Source organism: Microchirus variegatus, assembly GCF_963457635.1.
Source record: "Microchirus variegatus genome assembly, chromosome: 14".
NCBI lineage: Eukaryota > Metazoa > Chordata > Actinopteri > Pleuronectiformes > Soleidae > Microchirus > Microchirus variegatus.
Window position 1 is genome coordinate 20654522 of NC_139815.1, and position 23125 is coordinate 20677646.

At 41.7% G+C, this 23125-nt stretch overlaps 2 protein-coding genes across 2 annotated transcripts; both read left to right on the forward strand.

Moving 5' to 3' along the window:
* Positions 1–623: 623 nt before the first annotated feature.
* Positions 624–10120, forward strand: abcb10 (ATP-binding cassette, sub-family B (MDR/TAP), member 10). The gene is made up of 13 exons (XM_083900665.1): positions 624–1362; positions 1897–2103; positions 2220–2422; positions 3741–3875; positions 4664–4810; positions 6224–6359; positions 6454–6549; positions 7224–7433; positions 7516–7776; positions 8534–8577; positions 8764–8798; positions 9313–9371; positions 9477–10120. The coding sequence occupies exons 1-13, from the start codon at positions 981–983 to the stop codon at positions 9668–9670; spliced, it is 2109 nt and encodes a 702-aa protein (XP_083756791.1). The 5' UTR covers positions 624–980; the 3' UTR covers positions 9671–10120.
* Positions 10121–17406: 7286 nt separating this feature from the next.
* On the forward strand, positions 17407–21138 carry acta1b (actin alpha 1, skeletal muscle b). Its single transcript, XM_083901155.1, has 7 exons — positions 17407–17566; positions 18310–18446; positions 18876–19200; positions 19531–19692; positions 20074–20265; positions 20373–20554; positions 20641–21138. Exons 2-7 carry the CDS (start codon positions 18318–18320, stop codon positions 20782–20784), a joined length of 1134 nt encoding a protein of 377 aa, XP_083757281.1. The 5' UTR covers positions 17407–17566; positions 18310–18317; the 3' UTR covers positions 20785–21138.
* Positions 21139–23125: the final 1987 nt, after the last annotated feature.

Consider the following 23125-nt stretch of genomic DNA (forward strand, 5'->3'; position numbering starts at 1 on the left):
GATTGTTTCAAACTTACTCAGAGTAAAACTTACTTAGTTACTTTTTAAAAAGGTTAGGGTTCTTTCTTGTGTCGTGCAAAAAGGACAAGGGGATACAAATCTCACATTAATGTTTTTTAATTAAAGGCAAACCTTTACACATTTAAGTGCTGACAAAATAAAATATATAAACACTTAATGTATCAGTCAAAATGGGTCAACGGTCACAAATGCTTTAACTTTCTCACTCACTCAGGCACCTTAATTAGCGCCAATTCACCTTTAATTCAGGCCAACATTTTATTATTCAATTAGTGATGTGATTTAAAATGTACAGTAGAGTACTTCCAAAAAACATACTTAAGTAAAAGTAAAATAACTTTGAGAAGTACAAGTACACAAAAAAAAAAACCCACTCAATTACAGTAACGCAAATACAATTCATTACTTTCCACCTCTGCTAATGTGTCATATCCTCCACACCGCTCATCGCTCTGGCTTCGCTTGGTTATGCCTGGGGAAGTTGTGACTGTGTGCACCGCCGTCATTCGTCCGTCAGTGAGAAAACAGGAGCTACACTCCAGTGTGCGTTCATACCTGAGACACACAGCAGGGTCACCTTTGCTCTGACTCTATACGGGGGACATTTTATTGATACGTCGGAGTGATTTGTGTATGTTTGTTTCAGTCGCGTGTCTGTTTCTCAGCTGCATATGACAGTGACAGGCAGGGGTGGAGGTGGTGTTGTTGCTGGTGGCGGTAGCTGCTCGGCGATAAGAGATAAATGGGCGAATACGCCTGTTGGCCTCAGATAATGTGAAAAATAACGGTCTAAATTCGACAATGACTCGACAACAAGCTGGACAAGTGGACGTCTCGGGAGACCGAGGAATTAAAATGGACTTGCCCGGAAACAGCAGCTATCGCCGGACCTCAATGATTCCAAACTCCCTTTAATTGTTTTTGCTCTATTTAACTCGCCAGTGGCTGAACACGAGACTATGTGGCTATTAATTCGCATGTCCGGCTGCTCACACGGAGTGTGTTTAACCAGACTGAGGCTCACACAACACCGGAGGCTATCGCTGGACCGTCGCCTGGCTATCTCCTCTGCCCACCGAAGGACGACGCAATGGACCAGCGTCAGTTCGTCACTCCTCCCGGCGTCCAGGCCGTTCACGTCGCTCCAGCCCTGCGGCTCGCTGTGCTTACACTACCCCACGTCCACTCACACACCTGTTGCCTTTGCCAGCTCTTCGTCCACACAGCCACAGCCACAGCCAGCAGACACACCGGAGAAGAGCCAGGCGCCAAACTCTGTCCCTGTGCAGGACGTCAGAAGGATTTTGGGACTTGCTCGGCCAGAAAGATGGACACTGTCAGGTAAACTTCGGGCAGTGAGTTTGCCAGGGGCGTAGCAAGGCACTGCGGGTGCAGGGGAGGATATACATATTAATATTAATGTATTTGTATAGTTTGGCTTACACCAGAGTGCATTATCTGCCTTGAATCTCAGCTTTTGATGCAGGGCAGTTTGGCAATGTTAGAAATAGTTAGAATCAGTAATTTTGCTGGATTTTTTTATGGGTACTAGGACCCTGGCTTGATTTTAGGGTGTGAATGGTTGTTTATTGTATGCAGCCTGGTCTGGCTGATGACCTCTCCATTGTGTAAACTCCCTCTCACCCAGTGGCAGCAAATAATGAGTGACGCTGTATTTCTTCCTCTCAGTTCTCTAATATTATGTTTTTCATTTTTGTTTTTTGTGTTGTGTAAATCTGGCTTAGTTCAAAATCTACAAAAAAATGTTTTTACAACGCCAGCAAGTTTGAAGTAACTAGAATGACCTTTTTATTTGAATTAATTTCTGACGTCTCTGTCCGTGTGTTTCCTGGTATTTTCCTTAATCCACTCCAGCTGCCCTAGGCTTCCTGACTGTCTCCAGTGCAGTCACAATGTCGGCACCGTTTTTCCTGGGTAAAGTGATTGACACCATATTCACCACTGGAACAGACACAGAGGCGATGACGGCGTCCCTAACATCACTGTGTGTCATGCTGACTGGAGTGTTTCTGTGTGGAGGAGCAGCCAACGCTGCCAGAGTCTACCTTATGCAGATCTCAGGTGTGTTTAGGAGGGAGAGTGATGAAAACATACACGGCATTCGAAATGCATATGTATTGTTTCAGTGCAGCAGTCTCTTTTTCCCTTTGTTCCTCACTAATCTATTTTCTCTTCAGGTCAGCGGATTGTTCGTAATCTCCGTGCCTCTGTCTTCTCCTCCATCCTCAGACAGGAAGTGGCATTTTTTGATCGCAACAGGACCGGTGAGCTTATCAACCGCCTCTCTGCAGACACAGCCGTCGTAGGCCGCTCAATTACAGACAACCTCTCAGATGGTCTGAGAGCTGTGGCGCAGGCAGCTGCTGGTGTCAGTATGATGGTGAGTGCTCAGAAACGGTGTGGTCAGGACAGGTTTGAAAGGAGAATCAAAAGACATGATTTAAGGTGTAAATAACAACCTACTTTAAGGAAGTGCATTTCCTGTGATTCATTTTCCTTACTGACTTAAAAAATCTTATTAAATAGGTTGGACCAGCTATTAGAGGAATCACAACCATACAACATTTAATTCGGAGCAAAACGGTGTATGTCTTAAAACAGAAAAAGGGCAAATTTACAAGACTACGTTCATAATTAATATAAAACTTAGGGACCTACACATCCAATAAGCATATGACTTCAACTCCTCTTTAATTTTAACTTGTAGTGTTGACAGAATGTAAGAAAGAGAAATTATAACTGCTCTGTCGTGAACGTAATGAATCATGCCATCATTGCCTATATAGTTGGGTTTTTGTTTACATTTATAGAGCTCCAGTAACCAGAGATATATCCGTTTTGCCTGAGGATTATGGGTAGTGTAGTAGTTCTCAATGACAATGCAATTACTGCAACTACAAACACTGTTCATATCGTATGTAATTACAGGATTATACAACACCCAATCACAGTCTTGGGGCTTGTGGTTACATTAGAATAATATTTTGTTTTCATCAAAATCTCTCTCAGAAAATGAATGGGAGTTTCACCGCCCTTTTGAGAACTAAATCTCTCTAACAATGGGCTTTGACCAAACACAACCACAAGGAATGTAACGTTAATCTGAAATGATTCCATCATTCATGTAAGAGAAGTCTCAGTCGAAGGGAAAACTGTAAAAACACTCTTGCTCATGTGCAAGTGAGTCAGTCATTGAACAGAAGGTGGGCAGTGTGCGGTGTAGCACAATACACGTTACACAACTTTACAATTGTTTTGTTTCTTTTCAGAGCTGAATTTGCTTTCAGACCAGTGTAAATGATAGGATTGTTGCAAAACAGGTTTGTCAAAATGATTATTGTGTGTGTGGCTGTGTCACTAGCAACATGTGACTATTAAGTCGCTCCGCTTTTAATGAAAATAACTGAAATTTTTCCTTTATTCTGTTGTCAGATTTTAAAATTCATGTTTGACACAATGCATGCACAGTGCACACAAAACTAATTTTGTCTTACAAGGAAGTAAAATGAATTCCTGGTGTAAATAACATTCATTGAAATAAATGGAAAAGAAACAATTGCTGAGAAGAGCCATTAGGGATTAATATCTTCTGTTCCCTTACCCTCTCTCCCCTTTTTTTTCTCCTTTTTATATTTAATTTATTTAATTTATTCTGACCATGTTTTTGACCAATTCTCTCTCTCTCTCTGCTCCTCTAGTTCTATGTCTCCCCCAGTCTTGCAAGCTTTGTGTTGATGATTGTTCCTCCCGTGGCCATTCTCGCTGTCATCTATGGACGATATCTGCGCTCCATCTCCAAACTCACCCAGGATGCGCTCGCACAAGCCACACAGGTACAGTGCACAAGTACACGAAGACTTGAGACTCTGCTGAGAGGCTCTTTCTGGGAATACAGTGATACTGTGAAGGAAATGTGATTATTGGTGTTATTGGTGAAAGTGATCAAAAGGATGAGATAGTTATAGGAGGTATTTGTACGTCGCCTCTGGAATCAGGAGCTGGAATCGGGCGGGTGCAACACTCAGTGAATCATGATAATCTCCCCCCATTTTAAGAGCATAATCCCTGCTTCATCTTGCTGTGAGTCAGACTTTTTTCAACAGGAAAATGATGTGTGTGTGATGTGTGTGTAAACCACTCTCTCCCCCTCACCAACGTCCAGTGACAAAAACAGTGATTTTACCTCAGCTGTTGGTCTACTGCTGACTCCCACCAGTACGTTCAGTTGTGTTCTTTTGTGAGATAAGTCTTTGATGTCCTTTTTCCAGATTTATGCAAGTGACACAAATATACTGATGGAGGCAGTAGGAGACCAAAAGCTTCTGTTATTGTGAGATAAAATCACTGTTTTTCTTCATGGACTCTTGTGTTTGGGTGCGAGTGGTTTAAAAAGCAACACAAAATGTAACTACAAGGCAAACTGTCTCTTCCCTGGAAAAGGCAGTTCTCATAGATGGCTCATGAAAACATCTGGCCCTTCAGGTTTCGTGTTCATCTTGTAAAGGCTTCACTGCCTGTGCCTTAATTGAATTTAGCAGGAGGAGTAAACTATTACTGTGATGATAATCTAATTTCCTATAGATAATGTAATCAAATTGTGTGTGTATGTGTGCGTGTACAGTTGGCAGAGGAGCGTATCAGCAACATGCGGACTGTCAGGGCTTTTGGGAAAGAACTATCTGAGGTCAACACGTACACAGAGAAGACGGATCACGTCCTCAGCCTGGCCAGGAAGGAAGCTGTTTTACGAGCCGGTTTCTTTGGAGTGGTAAGTTTGTGTATATATGTCTGTCTCTCTGTGGGTGTGTGTGTATCTGTGCGTGTCTCTGTGTGTTTGTGTTACTGTTGCAGATGAGCTCTTGCACACAGGCTTCTACATTTTGCCATGTTTTCTGTCACAGTTGCCACAGAACTTGACGTGTAATCAGGATGTTTCGCCATGGTCAGGAATAGATAAACCAACTGACACTGACACACACGGTTGTTACTGAGCAGCTTAATGGCATGATTTAGCAGATTTTTTTCTTCATATTATGTATAGTTGCAATACACATGCATACAAAAATAAAACAAATTTGTGATACATAAACAAATTCATTGGAAATATATATTAATATAAGTAATAATAAGTAAAAGTAAAAACCTTGTGATGAATGATCTTGCTGCATTAACTGTAAATTACATGAAGACAACGTAGGTCAAAAATATTAAATTGGCTATATTTACGTCACCATGGTTCCAGGAAATGACTCATGAAACCCTTCACTGCCGAAGTATTCTGATGTTTTTCCTGTTTTAGCCATGTAGAAGTAAACACTCTTAAGTTGTGTGTAACCTTTATTGAGTTCATGAAATGGTCAAATTAGGTTTTTGAAGCCACTTGACAACTGCTACTTACTTTATGCCGTTTCTTTTCAAATAGAAATATCACGATTCTAGAGGAGTTTAAAATAATCTATGATAAGTAATCACAATGTATAGTTGTTGGTTTGCTGTAGCTGTGTTCAGAATGTCCTCCTGTATATACCCTACTGTTCAAAAGTTTGGGGTCAGTTATACAATTTTTTTGTGTGTTCCATTCAAAGTCACACTTTTATTCATCAAAAGAGTTGCAAAATGAATAGAAATCATAGTCAAGATATTGACAAGATTAGAAATAATGATTTTTATTCAAAATAATAGTTTTGCCCTTTCTTCAAAGAACCAGCAAAACGTTTTCAGCTGTGCTAACATCATTGCACAAGGGTTTTCAAGGGTTTTCTCATCATCCAATAGCCTTCTAACACGATTAGCAAACACAATGTACCATTAGAACACTGGAAATGGGCCTCTGTACACCTGTGTACATTTTCCATTAAAAAACAGACGTTTGCAGCTAGAATAGTTAGTTTACCACATTAACAATGTATAGAGTGTATTTCTGATTCCTTTAATGTTATATTCATTGAAAAAACAAGCTTTTCCTTCAAAAATAAGGACATTTCTAAGTGACCCCAAACTTTTGAACGGTAGTATATGACCCACGTCAAAGTTATGAGTTCACAAGGTCACGAGGTGACTCATGAGTTCCAAAGAAAGCCTTTCTTCACCTGATTCCCAAGTAACTTGATGCATTCTTGATCTTTAAAATAAGCCTTGTGCATCACCATTGAAAACCTGCCTCTCTGTGTGTGTTCTTCAGACTGGTCTGAGTGGTAACTTCATGATCCTGTCGGTGCTCTACAAAGGAGGCCTCCTCATGGCCAACGATCACATGACTGTGGGAGAGCTGTCATCGTTCATCATGTACACCTTGTGGGTGGGCATCAGCATCTCAGGTAACACGCATGTGAAAATGAAAATGTTTCATCTGTGCCATACTCTGTATGTGTGGTTCACAATCACACAGAGTATTGTCTGTTTGATGTGCAGGTCTCAGTTCATTCTACTCTGAGCTGATGAAGGGTTTCGGAGCAGGAGCTCGACTGTGGGAGCTGTTGGACAGAAAGCCTGAGTTTCCCCTTGACGGTATGCACGCACCTTCACGAGTAGAAGAGTATAAGCTTAAAAACATCAGGGAACAACATCTTCTTAATAGTAAACATATTCTGAATATGGATTTAATATGGTTTTAACATCCATCCAACATGTCCTGGATCATTCTAAGTGGACAGCTTTTAATACAGGCATGAATCCACCCAATTTGTCCTGAATACGTCCTCAGATCTGATCACCAGTCGGCCCTCAGGACCCTTTAGAGACCACCTGCTCAGCTGACTTCTTATGGCTTAAAAATCATAATTAGGTTTAAATGGAAATATTCTGATTTTGTCAAATCCTATCACAACGGGTCACAGGAGATGCACCAAGGACACATTTGTATGTCAGTTGTAAACAGACAAACATCGTGTAGTCCATGGTTTAGTTTAGTTTTTTTGCATTTATTAAACTTTTTAAAGAATGTCTTTATTCTCTCCAAACTCAAACAGTGAAATCAATCGGTTATAGATCAACAGGAGAGAAATGTCTAAAATGTTATTTAACATTGTACATAATTAATTTTCTTCTGCAGTTATTCCATTTATTTAAATGAAGTGATTTGTACTTTGGCCTTGGGTGGTCTGCAAGACTAGAAAAGATCTTTTTAAATACAGACATTTACCACATCATTTTCCCTTTCTTCATCCTCTGTCCCCCCACAGAAGGTCTAGTGCTTCCTCCAGACCAGCTGAGGGGCCAGCTCGAGTTCTGCGACGTCTCCTTTGCTTATCCAACCCGTAAGGAGGCTCCCATTTTCCAGAACCTGAATCTGCTGGTCCCGGCTGGTACCATCATGGCTGTGGTGGGTTCCAGCGGGTCCGGAAAATCCACTCTGGTCTCGCTGCTGCTCAGACTGTATGATACAGACTCTGGTGAGAACAAGAACTTCAAACTCTGACGTCGTAAGTTGACGTGCTGTTCGTTAAATGGTCGTCTCTTTTACTTTCTCTCCAGGTATCATCGTGATAGACGGTCATGACATTAGAGATCTAAATCCATATTGGCTCAGGAGTCACATTGGAACTGTCAGCCAGGAGCCAGTGCTGTTTTCTTCTTCTATCAGGGATAATATAGCTTATGGCGCAGTGGACCCCAACACTGTGACCACAGAAGACATCTACAGAGCAGCCAGAGTGGCAAACGCCTACGACTTCATCCAAGATTTTCCCAAGGGCTTTGACACCGTGGTGGGGGAGAAGGGAGTGCTGCTGTCAGGTGAGTAACAGAAGAGGGGCTGAGATGCAGTCTCGCAACACTGATAATTCCACGAACTTGATCTAGAACGACTGGTTTTACCATCGTAGCCCCTGGCAACGGCCCGAGGCTGAAGCTTTTGTGTTCTCTGTGTTTATCTATGATTATCTTAAGAAGTTATGTCAACAATATCTCACAGCATCTGTTTAATTCTGGTTTTTAACAGTACATACCGTACATTTTAAAAGCCTATATAGTCCACAATAGTGTTACAACAACAGCTAAAATGGCTCATTTGTGTTTTTAAGACAGCATGTTTAATCTCCAGTAAAAACAAGGGATGTCAGAAATATTTTTTTAACAGGGTGTCCACACATCTGTACAAAGTCTTAAAAAGTCTTGATTTCATGTATCTAAATTTAAGGCCTTAAAATGTCTTAAATTCATTTACAATGTTATATGGTCTTAAATACATTACTCAAAGGTCTTACATTTTTCGGGGCAGGACTATTTATTGAGAGTTGGCTGGACGACGTCCGTTTTCAGAGTTGGCTCACGTCTGTAATACAGCGGGATCCCCCAACTGTCGTCTATATTTGTAGTGTTTTTCGGTCATAAATTTCATTCAAGGTGGCATTAAAAAGGTCTTAAAAAGTCTTAAATTTGACTTGCTGAAATCTGCAAATAAGAATCTGGGGAAAAAACATGTAAATCATATTCTTCTATGAAAAAGTTTTTGTGTAAACACATGATGAATCTAGCATTGTTTATCCCTCAGGTGGTCAGAAACAGAGGATAGCCATTGCCAGAGCTCTACTCAAGGTATGTACAATGGCTTGGCTATTGTTTTATTTCACCATTGAGAGAACGTGAATGTAATGGTGCGTTAACCTGGTCACACAATTAATGCTTGTGCTTTAATCACCTTTTTTTTCTAAACTTCTTCTAAAGTCTTCTTTTTAATCACATGGATGTCAAATTAAATTGGATGTTGTTTTCTCTCAACAGAATCCAAAGATCCTGCTTTTAGATGAGGCAACCAGGTAAGAGAGTCGAGTCAGTTTAAAAAGAAATACAGTGGAGTAATTTAGCATCATGGCTAACTCAATGGCTCACTATTAATACATATGCTGGTTGTGTTAATGAGAAAAAACAACCTGCATGTCTAAAGCTGCCTTGCCTTGTATTTGTTTAAGCAGCTCTAGTTTGAAAGATCTTTCCAGGGAGTGAAAACCGGTCTCTTTTTTCTACTGCTCTTCCTGTTAACCTACGTTTGTTATTTTTCACTGGGAGCAGATATCATTAGACCACGCTTCACTCCCTTGTTTGGTTGAACAATGCGTAACGCAGCTCCTATGTGCTGTAAATCAGGTTTTATTCTACCATCATCATTCTTAGAGATGGTGAACGCTTATAATGGAGAGATATAAACATGAATGCGGTCGTTTTTCTGTTAACATCATACTGTGCAATCCATTTTAACATCCGAATCAGAAGTTTATCAGAAGTTTAAGACCTGAACAAAAGCAATCCTAAGCAGACATCTTTTTTTCTCAGTGCTCTGGATTCTGAGAATGAGTTCCTGGTCCAGGAGGCGTTGGAGCGGCTGATGGAAGGTAGATTTCTAACAAAGAGAACCGACGTTCCTTTCATTTTATAGTATTTTCTTTCTTAATGTGACTCTATGTTACTTTTCTGCCCCTTTTTCAAACAATCAACAGGGAGGACAGTCTTGATCATTGCTCACCGCCTGTCCACCATCAAGAACGCCAACTCGGTGGCGGTGCTGGACCAGCGCCGCGTAGCCGAGTGTGGTCAGCACGTGGAGCTGCTCGGCAACCGGGAAGGGTTGTTCCGAAAACTGATGGAGAAGCAGGCGTTTCTACAGGAAGAGCAGCAACAGGCGCTGCGCTGAGAGGATAGCAGGGACAGACGAGAGGAGGAAGAAGACGTCTGGAGGCGAGGTCAGTGGCTTCGCTCCAGAATGAGTTGAAATTCTCCCTCGAGACAAATAGATAGAGATAGAGGAGGAACAATAGAACGATATATTCTTCCTGGAGTGTGGAGAGACGGATGAACACTGAAGGAAGAAGCATAGGACTAAACATGAGAGACGTGTTAGCTGCTGAGAAAATTTAAAGGGATCAATACCTCAAGTGTCCCTTCACTGCTGGAGAGAGTGTTTGGAGAGGAAGCACAGGATGAGAACTGGAAACCTGGACCAGTGAAATAATGGAGAGTGTATTTTCAAAATATGTCATTTTTACACTGAAAACAGAAAGACAGAAAGATGGACAGACATCAATCACGCTGGGCTCTCTTAAATTGTTGAAGCACTTCTTTTTGAATTTGTTGATAGCCATCAATAAATAATGTTTTCTCTCAAAGGAACCGTGTGGACCCACTCATAGTTTTGGTCAAAGAAGAACACAATGAACATTAGACCTGTGTACTGGCAAGAGTGTAGAGATACCACACATACCCCAATAAAGAGGAAACAATATAATATAGTGAGCTATATTGGGATACTTCAATATAGCAATTATTCCCCCCCCCCCCCCCCAAATAGTCTATTTTATTAAACAAAATAACAATTTTTATGCAGCTTTTCTGCGTGGAGTTTGCATCTCCCCTGTTCTCCCTGTGTGTGTTTGTGGGATTAGCAGTAGTGTCCTCCATGACCCTCATGTGGAGGATAAAGCGGTAAAAGATGAATGAATGAATGTTCTATGCATTAACAAAACACAGGTGTCTGTGTGTAGTGAGAGGAGGAGAGTCAAAAGCCTGCTGCTAACTCGTGGACAGAGGCTTAAATACAACAAAACAAAAACACGCTGGCATGGTGTCACACCAGGAAAATATTATTGCGTTATTTTTGTGTATAAATATATTCACACACCCTACTGGCTTCCCGAAAAATGTACAATGAGTACCTTCACTACTGGAATGGAATGTGAGATTGAGCATGTATGGAACGCCAGACTGCAACATATTTTAGTATGAATGGAACTGTGGTCATGTATGTGCATTGTGGAAGTGGTATGACATGGTATGACCCAGGCCTAACACTGCTGACCTCTGTTCTCTGTGCAGGTGTAGGTAAATGGTATGAACTGCTATTACTAACTTTTCCCACACTTACCGACCCTAGTGTAAAGTCACTTATGTAGCTCTGGGGGGGGGAAAGCAAGGTTTTCATATCTAAATTGGAAGTGATGTGTATTTATTCTTCACACACAGAGCCCTTTCTCTGTCACTGTAGAGCCGATATCTAAAGTCTACCTTTGCCGAACATGGACATGCTCTCTTTAAATCTGTAGTCGTCTGCTTTTTTCATGAAATCAGTTATTTGAGTCTCTTCTCCAGGTGGTTTCAAACCCTGAATAATAATGGCACAAACCAAAACACACGCCCCCTTCATTCATGATCCATCTCTGAAGCGCGTCACACATTAACACATGTTTAGTTACGTTCATTGTTGGACTCTCTTTCAGACTCTTTTTTTTTTTTCTTCTTTTTCTTTTGGAGTTTGCTTTGCAGCATATTCACTTGTTACCAAGGCAACCTTTCCTCTGAAGGGACATGTAGGTATGTGCAGCTGCTTACAACAGCCAATCGGAGGCGCCCTCTTTCTCCCGTGTTTTAGTCTGGTTTTAATTGTAAAGTAATTTGTGAATGCCGTTTCGATTGCTTAAATCAATGATCCTCTATTGTGGGGAATGTGAGCGACACTCCAGAACAACACAATTGAGAAGGTACACTGCTTCTGTTTTGTCAAGTGTCAAACAAAAAGGAAATTATAGGTAAAGTGTAATCTGCAGGATGTAGAAAGAGGCTTCAGACCCAGAGGTGACCTGTGTGTTGTATTCTCTCTCAACGATCATGTCACTTTTTAAATCTAAAGTTATCTAGTTATTTTCATCGAGTAATCCATCTTTCTTTTTTCCTCCATTAACTCTATTAATAGTTATTTGAGCTAAAGCCATTCAAGAAAAGGTAAAAGATGTTAATCTGTGTTCGATAACGTCCACAAATGCCTTGTTTTATCCACAAATGTTTACAGGATATTCAGGTAACTGTTGTAAAGAAGCAAATGAACCAGCACCAAGTCACATTTTAAAAAAAGAGAAACCACCAAACTTGATTTTATTCTTTATTCTTTATTCTTTACACACCCCTTAGGCCACACACACAAGTTTGTTTTTGCACTAAACTAAATATCGCGGCAGCGTGTGAAAAGACAAACTGAGTCATAACTATCCATCCATCCATCCATTATCTACCGCTTTATCCTCCACTGGAGGGTAGCGTCGGGTGCGGTGCCTATCTCAGTTGACATTGGGCGATAGGTGGGGATAACTATCCTCATCAGTAAATATTTTGTCCTGTGAATTTCCACGTCACCTCTCGAAGATACTCAGGGAGAGCACAGTGTTTATTTTTCTTCAAAGTACAAATGAATTAACCTTAATTCCAAAACCTTAAAGGGATCCTTCAGGTTTTGGGTGTATAATCATGTTTAAATACAGAGAGACTGGAGAACCTGAACTGTTCCTATAAAGTAAGTATTTATTCAGTTGTTGTTGCTGTGGTGCTCAGTCATTCATGTCACACGAAATTCCACTGAGAAAGATTTGAAACTTGAACCGTTAAAAGTTCACAAAGTGGAAGGCAGTGATCTCTTGTAATCTCCTATTTGAAAAGTCTGTTTATTTTTTAACTTAATCTTCAATTTTGTTTGTTTTAAATATTAATATATTATCATGTAGTAAACCTTTGTAAAAATGTGTTTTAATTGTCGAAATTTACATTCATATCTTTATTATAAAACGTGAGTTTTTATGTCGTCCCAGTACATTGAAACGTGAAATGAAAACGTTCATTTCCGTTATGTCAAAGATGAACTTCGCCTCTCACTCTGTTCCCCAGCAACAACTAAAACTGAAAAACGACTTTTATGAGTCGTTTCTTGAGTTATAAGTCATATGAATTACATTATCTATATGTATAAGAGATTTTTAACTAATTATGCTATTTCTTTGTAAAGATGAAGTGAAATATTAAACAAAAAAAAGAACACTGGAAGACTTCTTTGTGATGTTTGACCGTTTTAGAACAAATGTAGACAGACAACATAAATATATATATGTATATATAAATGTAGTTCAGCAGTAGTTTGCATGAAGTCAGAATATCAAGTTATTCAATTATTTAAAAATACATATGAATTTGTTCATTTATAAATGAAGTTATACATTTTTTTATTTTTTTTCAGACTGTAAATACATTATATCATATGATTATTTTGTATATGTCATTCATTCATTCATTCATTCATTATCTTTCATAAAAAGTGAAGGACTAAGGAATGTAATGTGCCAGGCTGTCAGTAGGTGGTGCTCTGTACCTTTGGTGTGTGGACTCCCATGTTCATTCATTCATTGGCACCAAAATAAGCCTCCATGACAATGATGTATTCTGAGCAGGTTGTGTCCACAGTGTGTGTCCCTGTGACTGTCAATCAGATGCTGTGAGTGTGGGGAAAGTTAACAGCTCACCAAAAGTAGACAATTATTCAATAATTTATGGATTTAGAAGTTAAAGTGATGCTGTTACAGTTTAACATTTTGTTCATGTCCAGGAGTGTTCAATTGTTGACCTTTTAATTTAAACTACTGTTTTGTTGTTGTTATTTTTTTAAATGGACATCGCCTCCATTTCCTGAGTACGAAGCCAATGTGGAAGTGTTTGAATGAAACCTGAGTTTTCTCGCCATGCGAGCAGTGAAGCAATTTCTGCTTTGATTTAGAATGTCAGTAAACATTTTCCTGAGGAGTTAGTGATCAATAATAATAATAATAATAATAATAATCACTAGTTTATTCCGCACAGTATTTTATTTAAATTCCCATCTAGAGGACCATAGACCATGAGGCAGGGCATGTATTGTGGGTTGGACACTGTGTGATTGACATCTAGTTCTGTCTAATAGGAGCACGGTTGCAAATCTACGGAAGCCAAGAATTCTCAGTCATGCCCACCCCCACGTTTTCCATGTATGGTAAGTGGACGCTGGTCAAAACACTGAAGTTTACCAAAACCAAATGGGGTGACGTGGATGTTTCGTTTGGTCAGTAGGGGGCCCTAAAGTGAAAAAAAAGTCTAACCTTTTGAGAAAAAGACATCGAAATAATAATATTTATGATGATATTTCACCTACTTACAAAATAAAAGTGCTTGTTTTGATGAGGGACGATAAAAAGTTCACAATATAAATGTATTTATGATGCAAACATGAATTAAAATGAACTTGAAATTGTTTGAGGGGCCCCATATGGCCCAGGGGCCGTGAGTTTGAGACCTCTGGTTTAATACATTGACTACAAAAATGGCTGTAGCTTCTGTTTTAAAAGATTTTCCAAGGGATTTTTTGATTTGATACCACAAAGCTTTGTCTTCTATTTCCCTCTAAATGGAAATAATTGTGTTCAATTGAAGAAGATCTGAAACTCTAGTGATTGAAAACAGTAAATCATCAAGATGACGTCATAAACCTCGTGAGAAGGAGATTCTTTTTCCCCATAGATGTCAGAGGTTCAGACGCAGTGTGGGAAACCAAAAAGAAGCTGAATTCTCTACGTTACAAATCCATGACGCATCAGCATGTTTTGGGGCTGTTGCTTTAGTGCTTGGCAGTGGGTCGACGCCTCCAGCAGAGGCAGCAGTTGTTGTGCTCCCTCCTGTCCTGCAGAGGACCAGGTGCGGCTCAGCTCAGCACTGCATGAGTTTCTAATTCTAGTTCCATGTGCTTCGGCTCGCCTTCACTTTTCTCTGTACCTGCTGGGTCTATTTGAGGAACTACAGGAAAAGGGGGTTCTTATACTCTTTTTGGTCTGCCAATGGTCTGTTTACCACACGAGGACATTGCATAGAGAAACAGAACTTGAAACACTGCAATGTGGACAAAATGCACAAATTTAAGTTCAACAAAAAAGCATGTCTCACTTTAACTGTGTACTAACTGTTATTTTAGCTCCATAATGAAAAATTACAATTGTGCTTTTAGAGTTTTTTCCCCCATTATCCTCATGTGGAGCAAGAGAAAGCACATTAGTGACAAAATGAAGGAAATTAATTACTTTTTTAATAAATATTACAAGTTTTACCTGTTCATTTAGCTACCACGGATGAGCTGATACAATATTCAGTATCAGTATCAGTCCAATACTGGTTAAAATCACTGGTCAGCAAAAGAAAAAAAAAAGCTCAAATCTGATACACTCCAAAAGCCCAAATGTAAAGAGAGATGGGGACATGCTGCAGTGACATCTACCAGCTATGTGGACTGGGATAAAAAGACAAACACAGACAAGAAATGTTGTTAAAAAAAAAAAAAGGCTAATATTTGTAGATACTGAAGGCTGTGATATCGGGATTGTATCAGACACAAGAAAAAACATTGAGGCATCCTTACTAGCTTCAACATCCACAGTTTCCTGAGTCAGTCTTCACTGTAACGGCATAAATAACAACCTGAAGTCTACTGTACACGTTGAGCATGCTGCCTCACTGGTGAGTGCACTGACCTACACATAGAGTATTGGGTCCAGCTGGTGAATGCCAGAGCTTGTGCTATTCTTACACTTTTCCCTGACACACACTCGCCCTCTGCATGTGCTGCTGCTCTCATAAGAAGTGTCTGACAGTGTTGGCAGAAAAAAAAAAATGCTCTGACCTCCCCTCCAAAAATCCTTCATTAGACTCTACCTGTGCACTGTGCATTGCTTACATGATCATCTCTGCCATCTTCACCTCAGTCTATGCTCGAAAACAATGCAACGAAAAAAAGAAAAACCGTCTTCCTCTGAGTCTGTGCCTCTGCATCATCTTCAACTACTTTCAGCCACCTGCTACTCACGCCCTTTCACCTCCCTTCCTCCTTCTCTCTCTCGCTCTCCTCCCTCTTTCTCCCTCTCCCAGCACGCCCTCCCGTCTCTCCTCCCCCCATGCGGCCCCTGTGACCTCCCCTCACCGCCGTCCTCCGTCTCTCGCCCTCCCTCTCTGAGTGGCAACAACTGCCAGCCCCTTTACATTTTAGGCGTTTCACAGGCCCTCGGATCCAAAACGGTTCACAACAAGTGCATAAAAGTAGCACAACCTTGCTCTGGTCTGCCACCCCCAACCCTTGCCCCCCCCCCCCCCCCACCCCCACCCCTATCTCGTACACACACATACACAACCCAATGGGGAGGCCTAAACCCATTTGCTCTCACCTCCCAAGACTTCGAAGATTTCCCTCCCTCCCTCTTCTTGTCCTGCTCTGCTCTGACATAGTATTTACAGTATATATCAGTGAAAAGTGATTCTATGTTATGCTTATAAACTGAGTGCAGAATATTATAAACCTGCAGCACTGATCAATGCAATGCAATGAAGTATTCCTCTTTGACAAACACATATAAAAGATATTAAGTGAAGAGAAGTAATAACAATTTCTCCAAGAAAGAAAAGACCATACATGCTTTCCTTCCGCCCCCTCTCTCTCACCCCCCCCCCCCCCAGTTTATTTCCAGCCAAACAAACATGTGCACACATGTGCATTTGCTTTATTTCTTCCTCTGTTTGTCAGTCATATATGCTCCCCTGCTCCCCCTCCACCATTGGAGTTATAATTAATCCAAGTGCTCCAGTGACAGAGCAGAGTATAGACCAGATAAGGTGTCAGCTGTTGGCCGTTTCCCTGCTTATTTATTCAGTACAGTTCAGACACAGTGAAGTCTGCACTGTGGCGATATGTAAAGAAATCTTTAAAAAAAATTGGTGTTTTTTTTTATTTATAAAATATAGTTTTCTGACTGCAAATTTGACTTGAGCCAAAGTACATACAGCTACAAAGCTGCATAATTCAAACAAAAAAACAACAACAACAAAACAATACATATATCACAGCATTGTGCGTCAATTCTACTCTGTGAACTCTTAATATTAGAAAACATTATTTTGCTATATAATTTGTATTTTTTTGGTAATAATTATTCTGTAATAATCTTTATGTTGTAGGTTATATACATATATGGTTTTAGACAAATGCTTTTCATTCCTACATTAAAAAGAAAGAAAGAAAGAATCAATTTCCCACAACTCAACCATCATCATGCAGAAAAGGACTATGTCCATGTTATGTCCATGTATGTGTCATGTTGTGTTGTGCTGATTAGTGTAATGAGAATTGATCAGTTAATTGGCTGCAGGAGCTGCAGCTCTGCTCCTCGTGGAGCTGTCAGTCACAGTTCTGGTCCTGGCTCACATTGGGGCCTAAATCTGTTCAGATGAGGGCAGCATTTTCCCATTTTAAGGCTGGATGAAGCGTATACTTACAGCAAAATCTATAACCCTGCTTGGTAGCAACTGGTGTCTCCCCTAGAAACCCACCCCCCGCGGTGGCCGCGGCGCTCCTTTTACGGCCCTCAAGGTGGGACCGCGGGGCTCCATGGGAGGTCAAAGCGACAGTTCCATATATGGCGCGCGCTCTCTCCTCGTCGGGGGCGCGCAGCGTCACTCCTGATGTCCACTGAATGGACGCATGGGACCGAACCTCCCCGTCCCCGCTGCAAACCCCCGCCCACCCTTCATCCTCGGCCTGTCAGCATCCTAATATGGCAGAGGGCCGGGATGGAGGCCAGTGCTGAGGTTTGTGAATGGTGGAGGTTTTGTATATAAGGTGGACAGGCAGCAGTGAGGACGGTAGCTGGTTCAGCAGTAGCACTGGTTGGGTCATTCTCTCTCTCCAAGCCGCAGACACACTCCTAAGGTAAGACCCTGCAGGGAGCTACCACTCATCCAGACCGGGACACTTCATTGCTGTAGGGCAGGAGCAGAACTCTACTGGAGCAGAAGTTAGGAGAGCACGGGTCAGGACTACAACAGTGGAGGCAACAATGGGAAACTCAGCTGGAGAATAGAGCGCAGTAGGAGAGACAATACTGATGGGTGACAGGTGGCACAGGAGAAGATCTATTTCACTATCAGGTGTAGCAAATGATGGATGGATAACTGACTGATAGATAGATATTAATTTATAGCTTGATTGATCTGGTGTCTGATGTAGATTCTCATTCATCCAGACATCATTGAATCGATCAGGTGTAATAGTGAATCCTGAATGCCTCTTCAGATCAGACTAATGGAAAAAAGAGTTGTTTTGAGACTTGACTCACTGATATAAGATATTATTGATTATACAAATTCGCTTTGAATAACTGGATAATTTGGTTATTTGGAGGAAATTGTGTTGTAGGTTTAGTTGTGCGTAACTGTCTGTGCGTCAGGATCCATTTAGCGCAGACCTGACCATCTTCATGCTCCAGTGAATGTTAGTTTCTTAATATTTTATTATCTATATTAATGTATTAGATATTGTTTAGTCCCTTGGCAAAGAATATAGTAATAAATAAATAGTGAGGGTTCGCGAGAAACATTTGATGTCATACACATTATGTGTCACCATGTGGATTTGATTCAGTCAAGTGAAATGTTTTCCTTCTTCTCTCACAGACGCCATCATGTGTGACGATGAAGAGACTACCGCCCTTGTGTGCGACAACGGCTCAGGCCTGGTGAAGGCTGGCTTCGCCGGAGACGATGCCCCCAGGGCAGTGTTCCCCTCCATCGTCGGCCGCCCCCGTCATCAGGTAAACAGCGAAGGAAAACCTCTGATATATTAGTCGACTGGAGTACAAGACGACAGACTAATTGGCAAAAAGCACTATCAATACTATCAGCCAAATATAGAAAAATACAATAATAATATTGTTGGGATTAAATATACGTAATTGATATTTTATTATGGGAGAGCAGTATTTGTACAAATAGCCTTAGTGTCATCAGCTGTTCTCCAGAAATGTGACCTTTGCCTTTTTGAAGCTGAGTTAGTAACAGGTGAATTGACCGTCACACATCGATCGCTGTCTGTCTGATGTGGCTGTGCTGTTATTTGGCACATTTACGCAATGGTCACTATGTCGGTGTTAAGACTTTAATCAGAGTCATTTTCTGTATGTATTGTGTGATGCCCCCTGCTCACCTTTCCATCATCTCACCTTCTCTCTCCCCCACTTCAGGGTGTCATGGTCGGTATGGGTCAGAAGGACTCCTACGTCGGCGACGAGGCCCAGAGCAAGAGGGGTATCCTGACTCTGAAGTACCCCATTGAGCACGGTATCATCACCAACTGGGACGACATGGAGAAGATCTGGCACCACACCTTCTACAACGAGCTGAGAGTGGCCCCCGAGGAGCACCCCACCCTGCTCACAGAGGCCCCCCTGAACCCCAAGGCCAACAGAGAGAAGATGACCCAGATCATGTTTGAGACCTTCAACGTCCCCGCCATGTATGTGGCCATCCAGGCTGTGCTGTCCCTCTACGCTTCCGGCCGTACCACCGGTAAGATTAACAACATATAACTGAGCTTCATAAACACACATAACACATAGAATCACACTATTTTGCTACTATAGCAATTGACAAATAAATGACTTAACAACTGCAACACATAACTCAATTTATAATGAGACATTTCCCCACTGACGCCGTTTTACGCACAACTTTTACGCACGGCGATCAGTCTTTCTGGGACTATATATGTCCCTTTTTAAAACAAACATCTGAGTGTATGTGTACATCATCAGTCACACATCTACTTTGGACGCAGATTTACGCACAGGTGTACTCGCTGTCGCACTTGACTTAACATCTCTCCTCTCATCTCTCCAGGTATTGTGCTGGATGCTGGTGATGGTGTGACCCACAACGTCCCAGTCTATGAGGGTTACGCCCTGCCCCACGCCATCATGCGTCTGGACCTGGCTGGTCGCGATCTGACCGACTACCTGATGAAGATCCTGACTGAGCGTGGCTACTCTTTCGTGACCACCGGTGAGGAACTCGGCCAACTGCACAAAAGCGCAGAAAAGCAGACGCAAACACTTTTTTCCCCTCTCCCTCGACCACTTTTACGCACACATGAGGATGTATATAATTCTCAAAACTCAGTAGTATTGTTATAATAACTAACTTATCTATACTGTAATCTATAAAGGCAGCACACATTTAAGATCAAATTATTTATAAACTGTGAAAGTCTGCGCACGCTGTGCCCGACAATGTAAATCATTGTGAAACTGTGTGTCGTTCAAATTTTCCTCGTCAGACATTTTTTGCACTTTATGGTACTGCAGTATTTCTGCGTATGTTTATGTTCGTGCCCTGTGCTCTTTGTTACTCTGTTTAATAACGCATCGACTTGTCTCCCAACAGCTGAGCGTGAGATCGTGCGCGACATCAAGGAGAAGCTGTGCTATGTGGCTCTGGACTTCGAGAACGAGATGGCCACCGCTGCCTCCTCTTCCTCCCTGGAGAAGAGCTACGAGCTTCCCGACGGTCAGGTCATCACCATCGGAAACGAGAGGTTCCGTTGCCCTGAGACCCTGTTCCAGCCTTCCTTCATCGGTACTTAACGGCACTCATATTTACATAATTTCCTCAAAGTTACCAACAACCGCACTGTGCCAACACATGTCGCTCTCTTATAACACTTCTGCCTCTCACCTGACCAGGAATGGAGTCTGCTGGTATCCATGAGACCGCCTACAACAGCATCATGAAGTGCGACATTGATATCCGTAAGGATCTGTACGCCAACAATGTGCTCTCCGGTGGTACCACCATGTACCCTGGTATTGCTGACCGTATGCAGAAGGAGATCACTGCCCTGGCCCCCAGCACCATGAAGATCAAGGTACTTATAATAAATATGAGAAGTTTTCTGCCTATAGGGCACATGAGTCAATGTGTGACTTTACTAATCACCTCCTCCACCTCTAGATCATTGCCCCTCCCGAGAGGAAGTACTCCGTCTGGATCGGTGGCTCCATCCTGGCTTCCCTGTCCACCTTCCAGCAGATGTGGATCTCCAAGCAGGAATACGACGAGGCAGGCCCCAGCATTGTGCACAGGAAGTGCTTCTAAATCCTCCGTCTTCTTCTCCAGCGTCTCCCCCATCTCCATCACTTTCACCACCAGCTGTCTGGAGATCGACCGAGGAGGAGGAACAACCTCTGCGGCACAGCAACACTCTGCTGTCAATGGACTGTCTCTCTGCGCTGTTGACATTCATGTGCATCTTTCATCCCTTTAAAATGTGCATATTTTTTTGGAGCTGTCTGTTGTCTGTGTTGCACGGAGAAAGGCTGTGATACCCACCACTGAACCATGCATCCACCCAAAAACAACTTTAATAAAAAAATAAGAACATGTTGCCCAACACATGTGAATGTAAGTGTATATACATATTGATAATTTATTAAAGTCCATTATTTGGTATTTTTGACCTTGGCCTTGTTTTTCTGGGAGAAGCATAGTTGGAAATGGAAAAACAAAAGCTTTGGTAAAAATAAGTGGATATTCTATAGCTGATATTTAAAAGGTGACATTAAAAATAGCTTTATTAATAAAATAGAGTTCAATTTAATATAAAGATAAAGCACAAACAAGAGCAGGGGAAAAATATCCTCAAATATGGCTTTAATAACTAACTATAAGAACCATTCAGCTGAGGTCAGCTGGTCGGAAAGAAGGGGTGAGGGGGTGAGCTCCATAGGGCGGGGTTGGCATGGCCGAAGAGGAATGGCGTTTTCTCACTATGCCATCGCCATCATCAGCTCATTCTGCTGATCTCGAGCTGTCAGATCAGAGAAGTGATGGAAAGCGACGTCTTGGGGCTCAAGTCCGAGTTTGACTTGCCAGGAATGTGCGCAGGCGGCAGCAGCAGCAGCAGCGGCGGCTCCGTGTTTAAACCCACTGGATCAGCCGCATGGACACCCGACACCTGACACCCGGGGCTTCTGTCGAATCCTGGTATGCTTCCTGCCCTGCACGCGCAGCCATACGCGCCCTCGGACCATCTTTAGACAAAACCAGACCTCATGTAGCCCACAGTGGCAGTGGCACCATGCCTTATATGCATATCAGCTCACCTATCCGGCTGTGGCTCACTAAATACAGAAGGGTATACGCACACGGGTGCGCACTGCTCATCTGTGCCACTGCTGCACACATGCTTTTCATCACCTCATTAATCTTTAGTCACAGCAGTATATATATATATGAGTCAAAAATAAACAACCACACATATATTCACTTATGGAAAAATAAACAAATAATAATATTAGATCACAAACACATTATATTTGAATTTTAGGGAATTTTAGGATTATTAATCAGTCACCAAAACATAATTAAGGCAAGGGACAAAAAAAGAGTATACATAATACGACACAATGAAAAATACTAGATGCGGATGCAGATACAGATACAATGTAAACAAAGCCTTGATAATGGAAACAATCGATAGTTGCTGTCCTAATTGGTGATAACCTGACTTTAAAAAAAATATTCAAACTTCATAAGGCTCCCTGAAATTAAGTGAGACGTGGTAAAGTCAGGCAGCAGCATAATCCCACAAACACAAATCATATATATTTCATGTTATATCTTACTATGTATGTGTACCTTTAGCCACCTATCTTTTCAGGATCAGTGGTCCTTATGGAGACCAAAACCTGGTTCTAATGACACACAATCTCATATCTGAGGAATTGGGGTTAAGGTGTTTGGCATTAACTGATTATGGTGAAGGTTAGGAATAAAGACTGTCCAAATGAATGAAAGTCAATATATTGTCCTAACAAGAGTGGTTGTGCAAACCTGTGTGTGTGTGTGTGATTTTATAATCACAAACCCAGTGTTAAATCTGTGTATTTTAGTTCCTCTTCCACCTGATGGTATGGACCTCATTATGATTCCTAACCTGACCGCATTCTTCACATCGTGGCCCGGGCCACCTGTTGCACACAGGGTGTGTTTGGCTTTTTAAAAACGTCTTGAGGTGGGCGGAGCTTCGCTCAGCGCGCGCGCATGTGTGTATGTGTGTGTGTGTGTGTGTGTGTGTGTGATTACATCAACAGTACCGTGGACGCCATCTGTCCCCTTCTGCCTCCGTGAAACCGGACTCCAGTGTAAGTATATTTACGCCGCACAGATTTAGACCGTGACAGCGGCTCTGAATGTCCTGCTGAGCACTGAACTGCTCACTGTTGTGATGTATTGTCACTGAGTTATAATCTCTGCCACTGTTAACTGAAGAGGCGATGACACGCATACGATTACCTGTGTCCATGTTAGGGTAATATGAATATCAGACTGTCTGTAAATAACGGACACGTCATTGTGTCATCAGGGTGTTTTATGGAGCAGTACATGAACCCACATAGTAGCGTTTGTTGCGTTCACTGTGGCCAGTGACATGTCA

What these genes read in the sequence shown, in the direction of transcription:
- abcb10 (XM_083900665.1), top strand. Translation starts at nt 981, where the DNA reads ATGTGGCTATTAATTCGCATGTCCGGCTGCTCACACGGAGTGTGTTTA. An exon ending in GCCTGAGTTTCCCCTTGACG is followed by an intron (nt 6,550 to 7,223) that starts GTATGCACGCAC and finishes GTCCCCCCACAG; the next exon opens with AAGGTCTAGTGCTTCCTCCA. An exon ending in GTTGGAGCGGCTGATGGAAG is followed by an intron (nt 9,372 to 9,476) that starts GTAGATTTCTAA and finishes AACAATCAACAG; the next exon opens with GGAGGACAGTCTTGATCATT.
- acta1b (XM_083901155.1), top strand. Translation starts at nt 18,318, where the DNA reads ATGTGTGACGATGAAGAGACTACCGCCCTTGTGTGCGACAACGGCTCA. An exon ending in TCGGCCGCCCCCGTCATCAG is followed by an intron (nt 18,447 to 18,875) that starts GTAAACAGCGAA and finishes CCCCCACTTCAG; the next exon opens with GGTGTCATGGTCGGTATGGG. An exon ending in CGCTTCCGGCCGTACCACCG is followed by an intron (nt 19,201 to 19,530) that starts GTAAGATTAACA and finishes TCATCTCTCCAG; the next exon opens with GTATTGTGCTGGATGCTGGT.